Source organism: Hyla sarda, unplaced genomic scaffold (assembly GCF_029499605.1).
Source record: "Hyla sarda isolate aHylSar1 unplaced genomic scaffold, aHylSar1.hap1 scaffold_276, whole genome shotgun sequence".
Lineage (NCBI taxonomy): Eukaryota > Metazoa > Chordata > Amphibia > Anura > Hylidae > Hyla > Hyla sarda.
Genome location: NW_026609461.1, coordinates 197501 through 214849, shown reverse-complemented (window position 1 = coordinate 214849; position 17349 = coordinate 197501). Strand labels below are relative to the sequence as shown.

General features: G+C 46.4%; 1 protein-coding gene across 2 annotated transcripts in view; it reads left to right on the top strand.

Annotated features, from left to right (window-relative positions):
* Window positions 1-283: 283 nt before the first annotated feature.
* Window positions 284-17349, top strand: part of LOC130325823 (cystathionine beta-synthase-like) — a gene marked incomplete at its 5' end in the record, with an annotated part of 65061 nt that continues 47995 nt past the window's right edge. For both annotated transcript variants that reach the window (XM_056553331.1, XM_056553330.1), the window contains 3 exon segments: window positions 284-756; window positions 16591-16772; window positions 16846-16952. In XM_056553331.1, the coding sequence (XP_056409306.1) occupies window positions 16597-16772; window positions 16846-16952 (283 nt within the window).

Here is a 17349-nt window from a genome sequence, read left to right as displayed (position 1 = left end):
TCAGTGTGAGGAGGGGGAGGGAGCTCCTGAAATAGCAAACAGCCCACCTCCTCTCTAACCCCGCCCACCTATCAGTTAACCCCTCAGCTCCCTGCAGCAGGAGGAGGACATCATGCTGTAGAAAGAGCTTTATTTGTCATTCTATGATAGTACAATATACAGCACAGGTTCCCTATACACCGTACCACATGCTACACTAACACTCCGCTCCATCAATATCAGAGATACAAAAAGCAACAACATATTACAGTCTGTGATCGGGGAGGGGTGTGGGAACAATGGGGGGGGGGGGGGGAGTGCAGATCACAGGGTCAAACTACTGAGCAAATGTACGGGGAGGTAGGGGAAGCAGAGGGGCGTTAATCCTCTTCTTCATCGACGTCCGGACGGTCCAAGATGGAATAGTCTCTAATCATGAGAGAAAAGGGGGAGGGGGGTATAAACGCAGGGGTCTGTGCGGCGTTCCCCATTGAGGGCACCAAGTCAGGGACACCTAAGACCGCTTGGTGTCACCCAATTGCATCATCCCCCACGCTCGCCCCACAGGTGGGCATTCTCTGCCGTATCACCACGTGACTATTCTTGTTACCAAGACTCTGACCAATCACCACTCGCCTAATTGACCGCCGCCTCCCGTGTGACCAATAAGAAGAGAGCATGGTGGCCCTGGACCAGTCGTGTGGGAGTGTGTGACAGCTCCACTCTGAGCAGCTGCTGTAGTCTGGACCAGGTGTCTCCAAGCTAAGCCACATCCAGGTGAGGATCCCGGGGCCCCGATGTGTGTGACTGACCCGGGTACAGGGGAAGGGGCCCCGATGTGTGTGACTGACCCGGGTACAGGGGAAGGGGCCCCGATGTGTGTGACTGACCCGGGTACAGGGGAAGGGGCCCCGAGGTGTGTGACTGACCCGGGTACAGGGGAAGGGGCCCCGAGGTGTGTGACTGACCCGGGTACAGGGGAAGGGGCCCCGAGGTGTGTGACTGACCCGGATACAGGGGAAGGGGCCCCGAGGTGTGTGACTGACCCGGATACAGGGCAAGGGGCCCCGATGTGTGTGACTGACCCGGGTACAGGGGAAGGGGCCCCGATGTGTGTGTGTGTGTGTGTGTGTGTGACTGACCCGGGTACAGGGGAAGGGGCCCCGATGTGTGTGTGACTGACCCGGATACAGGGGAAGGGGCCCCAATGTGTGTGACTGACCCGGGTACAGGGGAAGGGGCCCCAATGTGTGTGACTGACCCGGATACAAGGCAAGGGCCCCGATGTGTGTGTGTGTGACTGACCCGGATACAGGGCAAGGGGCCCCGATGTGTGTGTGTGTGACTGACCCGGGTACAGGGGAAGGGGCCCCGATGTGTGTGTGACTGACCCGGATACAGGGGAAGGGGCCCCGATGTGTGTGTGTGACTGACCCGGATACAGGGGAAGGGGCCCCGAGGTGTGTGTCTGACCCGGATACAGGGCAAGGGGCCCCAAGGTGTGTGATTGACCCGGATACAGGGGAAGGGGCCCCGAGGTGTGTGACTGACCTGGGTACAGGGCAAGGGGCCCCGAGGTGTGTGACTGGCCTGGGTACAGGGCAAGGGGCCCCGAGGTGTGTGACTGACCCGGATACAGGGCAAGGGGCCCCGATGTGTGTGTGTGACTGACCCGGATACAGGGCAAGGGGCCCCGATGTGTGTGTGTGTGACTGACCCGGATACAGGGGAAGGGGCCCCGAGGTGTGTGACTGACCCGGGTACAGGGCAAGGGGCCCCGAGGTGTGTGTCTGACCCGGATACAGGGCAAGGGGCCCCAAGGTGTGTGATTGACCCGGATACAGGGCAAGGGGCCCCGAGGTGTGTGACTGACCCGGGTACAGGGCAAGGGGCCCCGAGGTGTGTGACTGACCCGGGTACAGGGCAAGGGGCCCCGAGGTGTGTGACTGACCCGGGTACAGGGCAAGGGGCCCCGAGGTGTGTGACTGACCCGGGTACAGGGCAAGGGGCCCCGAGGTGTGTGACTGACCCGGGTACAGGGCAAGGGGCCCCGAGGTGTGTGACTGACCCGGGTACAGGGCAAGGGGCCCCGAGGTGTGTGACTGACCCGGGTACAGGGCAAGGGGCCCCGAGGTGTGTGACTGACCCGGGTACAGGGCAAGGGGCCCCGAGGTGTGTGACTGACCCGGGTACAGGGCAAGGGGCCCCGAGGTGTGTGACTGACCCGGGTACAGGGCAAGGGGCCCCGAGGTGTGTGACTGACTGACCCGGGTACAGGGCAAGGGGCCCCGAGGTGTGTGACTGACTGACCTGGGTACAGGGGAAGGGGCCCCGAGGTGTGTGACTGACTGACTGACCCGGGTACAGGGGAAGGGGCCCCGAGGTGTGTGTCTGACTGACCCGGGTACAGGGGAAGGGGCCCCGAGGGGTGTGTGTGTGTGTGTGTGTGTGTGTGACCACTAAACCTGGTACAGCTCCTACAGGGGAAGGGCCAGAGGTGGAGGGTCTTCTGGGGGGCACTCCTCAGCGTCTGGTCCAAGAGGTGGGGGGGGGGGGGTCTTCTGGTGTCTAGTTCTAGAGGTGGGGGGCACTTCTCTGTGTCGGGGTCTTCTTGGGGGCACTTCTCTGCATCTGGTCCTAGAGGTGGGGGGGGGGGGGTCTTCTGGTGTCTAGTCCTAGAGGTGTGTGGGGGGGGGGGGGGTCTTCTGGGGGCACTTCTCTGCATCTGGTCCTAGAGGTGGCGGGGGGTCTTCGGGGGGCACTCCTCTGCGTCTGGTCCTAGAGGTGTAGCCTTGGTGCACGCTTCTGTTTCCAGTCCTGGAGGATCAGCGTGCTCCTAGTTGTGATGAGTCACGATTACATGGTGTCAGGTGTTGCTCTCTCTCTTTCTCTCTCCGTGTACCTGCCCCAGGTGTTGTAATTACACTCGGGTGTGTCAAGTATATACAGGGGATATGGAGGATACATGGGAGGAGATCCCTCTGTAATATATTACTGGTGTATATGGAGGATACATGGGAGGAGATCCCTCTGTAATATATTACTGGTGTATATATGGTGGATACATGGGAGGAGATCCCTCTGTAATATATTACTGGTGTATATGGAGGATACATGGGAGGAGATCCCTCTGTAATATATTACTGGTGTATATGGAGGATACATGGGAGGAGATCCCTCTGTAATATATTACTGGTGTATATGGAGGATACATGGGAGGAGATCCCTCTGTAATATATTACTGGTGTATATGGAGGATACATGGGAGGAGATCCCTCTGTAATATATTACTGGTGTATATGGAGGATACATGGGAGGAGATCCCTCTGTAATATATTACTGGTGTATAGATGGGAGGAGATCCCTCTGTAATATATTACTGGTGTATAGATGGGAGGAGATCCCTCTGTAATATATTACTGGTGTGTATATATGGAGGATACATGGGAGGAGATCCCTCTGTAATATATTACTGGTGTATATGGAGGATACATGGGAGGAGATCCCTCTGTAATATATTACTGGTGTATATGGAGGATACATGGGAGGAGATGCCTCTGTAATATATTACTGGTGTATATGGAGGATACATGGGAGGAGATCCCTCTGTAATATATTACTGGTGTATATATGGTGGATACATGGGAGGAGATCCCTCTGTAATATATTACTGGTGTATATATGGAGGATACATGGGAGGAGATGCCTCTGTAATATATTACTGGTGTATATGGAGGATACATGGGAGGAGATGCCTCTGTAATATATTACTGGTGTATATATGGTGGATACATGGGAGGAGATCCTCTGTAATATATTACTGGTGTATATATGGAGGATACATGGGAGGAGATCCCTCTGTAATATATTACTGGTGTATATGGAGGATACATGGGAGGAGATGCCTCTGTAATATATTACTGGTGTATATATGGTGGATACATGGGAGGAGATGCCTCTGTAATATATTACTGGTGTATATGGAGGATACATGGGAGGAGATGCCTCTGTAATATATTACTGGTGTATATATGGTGGATACATGGGAGGAGATCCCTCTGTAATATATTACTGGTGTATATATGGAGGATACATGGGAGGAGATCCCTCTGTAATATATTACTGGTGTATATGGAGGATACATGGGAGGAGATCCCTCTGTAATATATTACTGGTGTATATGGAGGATACATGGGAGGAGATCCCTCTGTAATATATTACTGGTGTATATGGAGGATACATGGGAGGAGATCCCTCTGTAATATATTACTGGTGTATATATGGTGGATACATGGGAGGAGATCCCTCTGTAATATATTACTGGTGTATATGGAGGATACATGGGAGGAGATCCCTCTGTAATATATTACTGGTGTATATGGAGGATACATGGGAGGAGATCCCTCTGTAATATATTACTGGTGTATATGGAGGATACATGGGAGGAGATCCCTCTGTAATATATTACTGGTGTATATATGGAGGATACATGGGAGGAGATCCCTCTGTAATATATTACTGGTGTATATATGGAGGATACATGGGAGGAGATCCCTCTGTAATATATTACTGGTGTATATATGGGAGGAGATCCCTCTGTAATATATTACTGGTGTATATATGGTGGATACATGGGAGGAGATCCCTCTGTAATATATTACTGGTGTATACATGGAGGATACATGGGAGGAGATCCCTCTGTAATATATTACTGGTGTATACATGGAGGATACATGGGAGGAGATCCCTCTGTAATATATTACTGGTGTATATATGGTGGATACATGGGAGGAGATCCCTCTGTAATATATTACTGGTGTATATATGGTGGATACATGGGAGGAGATCCCTCTGTAATATATTACTGGTGGGATACATGGGAGGATATCCCTCTGTAATATATTACTAGTGTATATATGGTGGATACATGGGAGGAGATCCTCTGTAATATATTACTGGTGTATATGGGAGGAGATCCCTCTGTAATATATTACTGGTGTATATATGGGAGGAGATCCCTCTGTAATATATTACTGGTGTATATATGGAGAATACATGGGAGGAGATCCCTCTGTAATATATTACTGGTGTATATATGGGAGGAGATCCCTCTGTAATATATTACTGGTGTATATGGAGGATACATGGGAGGAGATCCCTCTGTAATATATTACTGGTGTATATGGAGGATACATGGGAGGAGATCCTTCTGTAATATATTACTGGTGTATATATGGAGGATACATGGGAGGAGATCCCTCTGTAATATATTACTGGTGTATATATGGAGGATACATGGTAGGAGATCCCTCTGTAATATATTACTGGTGTATATATGGTGGATACATGGGAGGAGATCCCTCTGTAATATATTACTGGTGTATATGGAGGATACATGGGAGGAGATCCTTCTGTAATATATTACTGGTGTATAGATGGGAGGAGATCCCTCTGTAATATATTACTAGTGTATATATGGTGGATACATGGGAGGAGATCCCTCTGTAATAGATTACTGGTGGATACATGGGAGGAGATCCCTCTGTAATATATTACTGGTGTATATATGGTGTATATATGGGAGGAGATCCCTCTGTAATATATTACTGGTGTGTATATATGGTGTATATATGGGAGGAGATCCCTCTGTAATATATTACTGGTGTGTATATATGGTGGATACATGGGAGGCGATCCTTCTGTAATATATTACTGGTGTATATGGAGAATACATGGGAGGAGATCCCTCTGTAATATATTACTGGTGTATATATGGGAGGAGATCCCTCTGTAATATATTACTGGTGTGTATATATGGTGGATACATGGGAGGAGATCCCTCTGTAATATATTACTAGTGTATATATGGTGTATATATGGGAGGAGATCCCTCTGTAATATATTACTGGTGTATATATGGAGGATACATGGGAGGAGATCCCTCTGTAATATATTACTGGTGTATATATGGAGGATACATGGGAGGAGATCCCTCTGTAATATATTACTGGTGTATATGGAGGATACATGGGAGGAGATCCCTCTGTAATATATTACTGGTGTATATATGGTGGATACATGGGAGGAGATCCCTCTGTAATATATTACTGGTGTATATATGGAGGATACATGGGAGGAGATCCCTCTGTAATATATTACTGGTGTATATGGAGGATACATGGGAGGAGATCCCTCTGTAATATATTACTGGTGTATATATGGAGGATACATGGTAGGAGATCCCTCTGTAATATATTACTGGTGTATATATGGTGGATACATGGGAGGAGATCCCTCTGTAATATATTACTTGTGTATATGGAGGATACATGGGAGGAGATCCCTCTGTAATATATTACTGGTGTATATATGGGAGGAGATCCCTCTGTAATATATTACTGGTGTATATGGAGGATACATGGGAGGAGATCCCTCTGTAATATATTACTGGTGTATATGGAGGATACATGGGAGGAGATCCCTCTGTAATATATTACTGGTGTATATGGAGGATACATGGGAGGAGATCCCTCTGTAATATATTACTGGTGTATATGGAGGATACATGGAGGAGATCCCTCTGTAATATATTACTGGTGTATATGGAGGATACATGGGAGGAGATCCCTCTGTAATATATTACTGGTGTATATGGAGGATACATGGGAGGAGATCCCTCTGTAATATATTACTGGTGTATATATGGGAGGAGATCCCTCTGTAATATATTACTGGTGTATATGGAGGATACATGGGAAAAGATCCCTCTGTAATATATTACTGGTGTATATGGAGGATACATGGGAGGAGATCCCTCTGTAATATATTACTGGTGTATATATGGAGGAGATCCCTCTGTAATATATTACTGGTGTGTATATATGGTGGATACATGGGAGGAGATCCTTCTGTAATATATAACTGGTGTATATATGGTGGATACATGGGAGGAGATCCCTCTGTAATATATTACTGGTGTATATATGGAGGATACATGGGAGGAGATCCCTCTGTAATATATTACTGGTGTATATGGAGGATACATGGGAGGAGATCCCTCTGTAATATATTACTGGTGTATATATGGAGGAGATCCCTCTGTAATATATTACTGGTGTATATGGTGGATACATGGGAGGAGATCCCTCTGTAATATATTACTGGTGTGTATATATGGTGGATACATGGGAGGAGATCCCTCTGTAATATATTACTGGTGTATATGGAGGACACATGGGAGGAGATCCCTCTGTAATATATTACTGGTGTATATATGGTGGATACATGGGAGGAGATCCCTCTGTAATATATTACTGGTGTATATGGAGGGTACATGGGAGGAGATCCTTCTGTAATATATTACTGGTGTATATGGAGGATACATGGGAGGAGATCCCTCTGTAATATATTACTGGTGTATATATGGAGGATTACATGGGAGGAGATCCCTCTGTAATATATTACTGGTGTATATATGGAGGATACATGGTAGGAGATCCCTCTGTAATATATTACTGGTGTATATATGGTGGATACATGGGAGGAGATCCCTCTGTAATATATTACTGGTGTATATGGAGGATACATGGGAGGAGATCCTTCTGTAATATATTATTGGTGTATATATGGTGGATACATGGGAGATCCCTCTGTAATATATTACTGGTGTACAGATGGGAGGAGATCCCTCTGTAATATATTACTAGTGTATATATGGTGGATACATGGGAGGAGATCCCTCTGTAATATATTACTGGTGTATATATGGTGGATACATGGGAGGAGATCCCTCTGTAATATATTACTGGTGGATACATGGGAGGAGATCCCTCTGTAATATATTACTAGTGTATATATGGAGGATACATGGGAGGAGATCCCTCTGTAATATATTACTGGTGTATATATGGAGGATACATGGGAGGAGATCCCTCTGTAATATATTACTGGTGTATATGGAGGATACATGGGAGGAGATCCCTCTGTAATATATTACTGGTGTATGCATGGAGGATACATGGGAGGAGATCCCTCTGTAATATATTACTGGTGTATATGGAGGATACATGGGAGGAGATCCCTCTGTAATATATTACTGGTGTATATGGAGGATACATGGGAGGAGATCCCTCTGTAATATATTACTGGTGTATATATGGAGGACACATGGGAGGAGATCCCTCTGTAATATATTACTGGTGTATATATGGAGGATACATGGGAGGAGATCCCTCTGTAATATATTACTGGTGTATATATGGTGGATACATGGGAGGAGATCCCTCTGTAATATATTACTGGTGTATATATGGTGGATACATGGGAGGAGATCCCTCTGTAATATATTACTGGTGTATATATGGAGGATACATGGGAGGAGATCCCTCTGTAATATATTACTGGTGTATATATGGTGGATACATGGGAGGAGATCCCTCTGTAATATATTACTGGTGTATATATGGTGGATACATGGGAGGAGATCCCTCTGTAATATATTACTGGTGTATATATGGTGGATACATGGGAGGAGATCCCTCTGTAATATATTACTGGTGTATATATGGTGGATACATGGGAGGAGATCCCTCTGTAATATATTACTGGTGGATACATGGGAGGATATCCCTCTAATATATTACTGGTGTATATGGAGGATACATGGGAGGAGATCCCTCTGTAATATATTACTGGTGTATATGGAGGATACATGGGAGGAGATCCCTCTGTAATATATTACTGGTGTATATATGGGAGGAGATCCCTCTGTAATATATTACTGGTGTATATATGGAGGATACATGGGAGGAGATCCCTCTGTAATATATTACTGGTGTATATATGGAGAATACATGGGAGGAGATCCCTCTGTAATATATTACTGGTGTATATATGGGAGGAGATCCCTCTGTAATATATTACTGGTGTATATATGGAGGATACATGGGGAGGAGATCCCTCTGTAATATATTACTGGTGTATATGGAGGATACATGGGAGGAGATCCCTCTGTAATATATTACTGGTGTATATGGAGGATACATGGGAGGAGATCCCTCTGTAATATATTACTGGTGTATATATGGGAGGAGATCCCTCTGTAATATATTACTGGTGTATGCATGGAGGATACATGGGAGGAGATCCCTCTGTAATATATTACTGGTGTATATGGAGGATACATGGGAGGAGATCCCTCTGTAATATATTACTGGTGTATATATGGGAGGAGATCCCTCTGTAATATATTACTGGTGTATATATGGGAGGAGATCCCTCTGTAATATATTACTGGTGTATATGGACGATACATGGGAGGAGATCCCTCTGTAATATATTACTGGTGTATATGGAGGATACATGGGAGGAGATCCCTCTGTAATATATTACTGGTGTATATATGGAGGATACATGGGAGGAGATCCCTCTGTAATATATTACTGGTGTATATATGGTGGATACATGGGAGGAGATCCCTCTGTAATATATTACTGGTGTATATGGAGGATACATGGGAGGAGATGCCTCTGTAATATATTACTGGTGTATATATGGTGGATACATGGGAGGAGATCCCTCTGTAATATATTACTGGTGTATATATGGGAGGAGATCCCTCTGTAATATATTACTGGTATATATATGGAGGATACATGGGAGGAGATCCCTCTGTAATATATTACTGGTGTATATATGGTGGATACATGGGAGGAGATCCCTCTGTAATATATTACTGGTGTATATGGAGGATACATGGGAGGAGATCCCTCTGTAATATATTACTGGTGTATATATGGGAGGAGATCCCTCTGTAATATATTACTGGTGTATATGGAGGATACATGGGAGGAGATCCCTCTGTAATATATTACTGGTGTATAACTGGTGGATACATGGGAGGAGATCCCTCTGTAATATATTACTGGTGTATATATGGAGGATACATGGAGGAGATCCCTCTGTAATATATTACTGGTGTATATGGAGGATACATGGAAGGAGATCCTTCTGTAATATATTACTGGTGTATATATGGTGGATACATGGGAGGAGATCCCTCTGTAATATATTACTGGTGGATACATGGGAGGATATCCCTCTAATATATTACTGGTGTATATGGAGGATACATGGGAGGAGATCCCTCTGTAATATATTACTGGTGTATATGGAGGATACATGGGAGGAGATCCCTCTGTAATATATTACTGGTGTATATATGGGAGGAGATCCCTCTGTAATATATTACTGGTGTATATATGGAGGATACATGGGAGGAGATCCCTCTGTAATATATTACTGGTGTATATGGAGGATACATGGGAGGAGATCCCTCTGTAATATATTACTGGTGTATATATGGGAGGAGATCCCTCTGTAATATATTACTGGTGTATATATGGAGGATACATGGGAGGAGATCCCTCTGTAATATATTACTGGTGTATATGGAGAATACATGGGAGGAGATCCCTCTGTAATATATTACTGGTGTATATATGGGAGGAGATCCCTCTGTAATATATTACTGGTGTATATATGGAGGATACATGGGAGGAGATCCCTCTGTAATATATTACTGGTGTATATGGAGGATACATGGGAGGAGATCCCTCTGTAATATATTACTGGTGTATATGGAGGATACATGGGAGGAGATCCCTCTGTAATATATTACTGGTGTATATATGGGAGGAGATCCCTCTGTAATATATTACTGGTGTATATATGGGAGGAGATCCCTCTGTAATATATTACTGGTGTATATATGGGAGGAGATCCCTCTGTAATATATTACTGGTGTATATGGAGGGAATACAATGGGAGGAGATCCCTCTGTAATATATTACTGGTGTATATGGAGGATACATGGGAGGAGATGCCTCTGTAATATATTACTGGTGTATATGGACGATACATGGGAGGAGATCCCTCTGTAATATATTACTGGTGTATATGGAGGATACATGGGAGGAGATCCCTCTGTAATATATTACTGGTGTATATATGGAGGATACATGGGAGGAGATCCCTCTGTAATATATTACTGGTGTATATATGGGAGGAGATCCCTCTGTAATATATTACTGGTGTATATATGGAGGATACATGGGAGGAGATCCCTCTGTAATATATTACTGGTGTATATATGGAGGATACATGGGAGGAGATCCCTCTGTAATATATTACTGGTGTATATATGGTGGATACATGGGAGGAGATCCCTCTGTAATATTACTGGTGTATATATGGTGGATACATGGGAGGAGATCCCTCTGTAATATATTACTGGTGTATATGGAGGATACATGGGAGGAGATCCCTCTGTAATATATTACTGGTGTATATATGGGAGGAGATCCCTCTGTAATATATTACTGGTATATATATGGAGGATACATGGGAGGAGATCCCTCTGTAATATATTACTGGTGTATATATGGTGGATACATGGGAGGAGATCCCTCTGTAATATATTACTGGTGTATATGGAGGATACATGGGAGGAGATCCCTCTGTAATATATTACTGGTGTATATATGGGAGGAGATCCCTCTGTAATATATTACTGGTGTATATATGGGAGGAGATCCCTCTGTAATATATTACTGGTGTATATGGAGGATACATGGGAGGAGATCCCTCTGTAATATATTACTGGTGTATATATGGAGGATACATGGGAGGAGATCCCTCTGTAATATATTACTGGTGTATACATGGGAGGAGATCCCTCTGTAATATATTACTGGTGTATATATGGGAGGAGATCCCTCTGTAATATATTACTGGTGTATATGGAGGACACATGGGAGGAGATCCCTCTGTAATATATTACTGGTGTGTATATATGGAGGATACATGTAGTGCACACTCACCTCTACTGATCGGTCATCTCTGTATGGAGTGTGGCCCCCTGATACATGTAGTGCACACTCACCTGTACTGATCGGTCATCTCTGTATTGTATGTGGCCCCTGATACATGTAGTGCACACTCACCTGTAGTGATCGGTCATCTCTGTATGTGGCCCCTGATACATGTAGTGCACACTCACCTGTACTGATCGGTCATCTCTGTATGGAGTGTGTGGCCCCCTGATACATGTAGTGCACACTCACCTGTACTGATCGGTCATCTCTGTATTGTATGTGGCCCCTGATACATGTAGTGCACACTCACCTGTACTGATCGGTCATCTCTGTATTGTATGTGGCCCCTGATACATGTAGTGCACACTCACCTGTAGTGATCGGTCATCTCTGTATGTGGCCCCTGATACATGTAGTGCACACTCACCTGTACTGATCGGTCATCTCTGTATGGAGTGTGGCCCCCTGATACATGTAGTGCACACTCACCTGTACTGATCGGTCATCTCTGTATGTGGCCCCCTGATACATGTAGTGCACACTCACCTGTACTGATCGGTCATCTCTGTATTGTATGTGGCCCCTGATACATGTAGTGCACACTCACCTGTAGTGATCGGTCATCTCTGTATTGTATGTGGCCCCTGATACATGTAGTGCACACTCACCTGTAGTGATCGGTCATCTCTGTATGGAGTGTGTGGCCCCTGATACATGTAGTGCACACTCACCTGTAGTGATCGGTCATCTCTGTATTGTATGTGGCCCCTGATACATGTAGTGCACACTCACCTGTACTGATCGGTCATCTCTTTATGGAGTGTGTGGCCCCTGATGCATGTAGTGCACACTCACCTGTAGTGATCGGTCATCTCTGTATTGTATGTGGCCCCTGATACATGTAGTGCACACTCACCTGTACTGATCAGTCATCTCTGTATGGAGTGTGTGGCCCCTGATACATGTAGTGCACACTCACCTGTACTGATCGGTCATCTCTGTATTGTATGTGGCCCCTGATACATGTAGTGCACACTCACCTGTACTGATCGGTCATCTCTGTATTGTATGTGGCCCCTGATACATGTAGTGCACACTCACCTGTACTGATCGGTCATCTCTGTATTGTATGTGGCCCCTGATACATGTAGTGCACACTCACCTGTAGTGATCGGTCATCTCTGTATTGTATGTGGCCCCTGATACATGTAGTGCACACTCACCTGTAGTGATCGGTCATCTCTGTATTGTATATGGCCCCTGATACATGTAGTGCACACTCACCTGTAGTGATCGGTCATCTCTGTATTGTATGTGGCCCCCTGATACATGTAGTGCACACTCACCTGTAGTGATCGGTCATCTCTGTATGTGGCCCCTGATACATGTAGTGCACACTCACCTGTACTGATCGGTCATCTCTGTATTGTATGTGGCCCCCTGATACATGTAGTGCACACTCACCTGTAGTGATCGGTCATCTCTGTATTGTATGTGGCCCCTGATACATGTAGTGCACACTCACCTGTACTGATCGGTCATCTCTGTATGTGGCCCCTGATACATGTAGTGCACACTCACCTGTACTGATCGGTCATCTCTGTATGTGGCCCCTGATACATGTAGTGCACACTCACCTGTACTGATCGGTCATCTCTGTATGTGGCCCCTGATACATGTAGTGCACACTCACCTGTACTGATCGGTCATCTCTGTATGTGGCCCCTGATACATGTAGTGCACACTCACCTGTAGTGATCGGTCATCTCTGTATGTGGCCCCTGATACATGTAGTGCACACTCACCTGTACTGATCGGTCATCTCTGTATTGTATGTGGCCCCTGATACATGTAGTGCACACTCACCTGTACTGATCGGTCATCTCTGTATGTGGCCCCTGATACATGTAGTGCACACTCACCTGTACTGATCGGTCATCTCTGTATGTGGCCCCTGATACATGTAGTGCACACTCACCTGTAGTGATCGGTCATCTCTGTATTGTATGTGGCCCCTGATACATGTAGTGCACACTCACCTGTACTGATCGGTCATCTCTGTATGTGGCCCCTGATACATGTAGTGCACACTCACCTGTACTGATCGGTCATCTCTGTATGTGGCCCCTGATACATGTAGTGCACACTCACCTGTAGTGATCGGTCATCTCTGTATGGAGTGTGTGGCCCCTGATACATGTAGTGCACACTCACCTGTACTGATCGGTCATCTCTGTATGTGGCCCCTGATACATGTAGTGCACACTCACCTGTACTGATCGGTCATCTCTGTATTGTATGTGGCCCCTGATACATGTAGTGCACACTCACCTGTAGTGATCGGTCATCTCTGTATGTGGCCCCTGATACATGTAGTGCACACTCACCTGTACTGATCGGTCATCTCTGTATTGTATGTGGCCCCTGATACATGTAGTGCACACTCACCTGTAGTGATCGGTCATCTCTGTATTGTATGTGGCCCCCTGATACATGTAGTGCACACTCACCTGTAGTGATCGGTCATCTCTGTATGTGGCCCCTGATACATGTAGTGCACACTCACCTGTACTGATCGGTCATCTCTGTATTGTATGTGGCCCCCTGATACATGTAGTGCACACTCACCTGTAGTGATCGGTCATCTCTGTATTGTATGTGGCCCCTGATACATGTAGTGCACACTCACCTGTACTGATCGGTCATCTCTGTATTGTATGTGGCCCCTGATACATGTAGTGCACACTCACCTGTACTGATCGGTCATCTCTGTATGTGGCCCCTGATACATGTAGTGCACACTCACCTGTAGTGATCGGTCATCTCTGTATTGTATATGGCCCCTGATACATGTAGTGCACACTCACCTGTAGTGATCGGTCATCTCTGTATTGTATGTGGCCCCTGATACATGTAGTGCACACTCACCTGTACTGATCGGTCATCTCTGTATGTGGCCCCTGATACATGTAGTGCACACTCACCTGTACTGATCGGTCATCTCTGTATTGTATGTGGCCCCTGATACATGTAGTGCACACTCACCTGTACTGATCGGTCATCTCTGTATGTGGCCCCTGATACATGTAGTGCACACTCACCTGTACTGATCGGTCATCTCTGTATGTGGCCCCTGATACATGTAGTGCACACTCACCTGTAGTGATCGGTCATCTCTGTATTGTATGTGGCCCCTGATACATGTAGTGCACACTCACCTGTACTGATCGGTCATCTCTGTATGTGGCCCCTGATACATGTAGTGCACACTCACCTGTACTGATCGGTCATCTCTGTATGTGGCCCCTGATACATGTAGTGCACACTCACCTGTAGTGATCGGTCATCTCTGTATGGAGTGTGTGGCCCCTGATACATGTAGTGCACACTCACCTGTACTGATCGGTCATCTCTGTATGTGGCCCCTGATACATGTAGTGCACACTCACCTGTAGTGATCGGTCATCTCTGTATTGTATGTGGCCCCTGATACATGTAGTGCACACTCACCTGTACTGATCGGTCATCTCTGTATGTGGCCCCTGATACATGTAGTGCACACTCACCTGTAGTGATCGGTCATCTCTGTATTGTATGTGGCCCCTGATACATGTAGTGCACACTCACCTGTACTGATCAGTCATCTCTGTATTGTATGTGGCCCCCTGATACATGTAGTGCACACTCACCTGTAGTGATCGGTCATCTCTGTATTGTATGTGGCCCCTGATACATGTAGTGCACACTCACCTGTACTGATCGGTCATCTCTGTATGTGGCCCCTGATACATGTAGTGCACACTCACCTGTACTGATCAGTCATCTCTGTATTGTATGTGGCCCCCTGATACATGTAGTGCACACTCACCTGTAGTGATCGGTCATCTCTGTATTGTATGTGGCCCCTGATACATGTAGTGCACACTCACCTGTAGTGATCGGTCATCTCTGTATTGTATGTGGCCCCTGATACATGTAGTGCACACTCACCTGTACTGATCGGTCATCTCTGTATTGTATGTGGCCCCTGATACATGTAGTGCACACTCACCTGTAGTGATCGGTCATCTCTGTATTGTATGTGGCCCCTGATACATGTAGTGCACACTCACCTGTACTGATCGGTCATCTCTGTATTGTATGTGGCCCCTGATACATGTAGTGCACACTCACCTGTACTGATCGGTCATCTCTGTATGTGGCCCCTGATACATGTAGTGCACACTCACCTGTACTGATCGGTCATCTCTGTATGTGGCCCCTGATACATGTAGTGCACACTCACCTGTACTGATCGGTCATCTCTGTATTGTATGTGGCCCCTGATACATGTAGTGCACACTCACCTGTAGTGATCGGTCATCTCTGTATTGTATGTGGCCCCTGATACATGTAGTGCACACTCACCTGTAGTGATCGGTCATCTCTGTATGTGGCCCCTGATACATGTAGTGCACACTCACCTGTAGTGATCGGTCATCTCTGTATGTGGCCCCTGATACATGTAGTGCACACTCACCTGTACTGATCGGTCATCTCTGTATTGTATGTGGCCCCCTGATACATGTAGTGCACACTCACCTGTACTGATCGGTCATCTCTGTATGTGGCCCCTGATACATGTAGTGCACACTCACCTGTAGTGATCGGTCATCTCTGTATGTGGCCCCAGCAGCCCCTTCTCTTGGGGGTCTGGTAACTCTGAGGGTCCGCTGTGTGACCCCCCGTTTCTCCTCAGGTCACCATGCCGTCTGTCCCTCCAGTATCGGATTCTGTCTCCTGTCCTCACCTCGCTGACAATCATGTGACCAACGGCAGTGTGAACGCTGAGCGCAAGTGGATCCGCCCCGACCTCCCCAGTAAGTGCACATGGCAACTGGGAAAGTCACCAGTGGAGTCCCCGCATCGACACGTGCCCCTGTAAGTATCACCCCCCCATGTCTGCTCCCTAAACCTTGTGCCCCCCCCCACTAAAGGATCCCGTCTCTTCCAGCAACCCCAGTCCATCCATCCTCCCGAGTGTCCTGCAGAAGATCGGAGACACCCCACTCGTCAGGATCAACAAGATCGGGAAGAAGCATGGGCTGAAGTGTGAGCTGTGTGAGTGTCCGCCATCTTGTATTCATGTCTCCTCCTCCTGTATATATATGTGTCCGCCATCTTGTATTCATGTCTCCTCCTCCTGTATATATATGTGTCCGCCATCTTGTATTCATGTCTCCTCCTCCTGTATATATATGTGTCCGCCATCTTGTATTCATGTCTCCTCCTCCTGTATATGTGTCCGCCATCTTGTATTCATGTCTCCTCCTCCTGTATATATGTGTCCGCCATCTTGTATTCATGTCTCCTCCTCCTGTATATGTGTCCGCCATCTTGTATTCATGTCTCCTCCTCCTGTATATATGTGTCCGCCATCTTGTATTCATGTCTCCTCCTCCTGTATGTGTGTCCGCCATCTTGTATTCATGTCTCCTCCTCCTGTATGTGTGTCCGC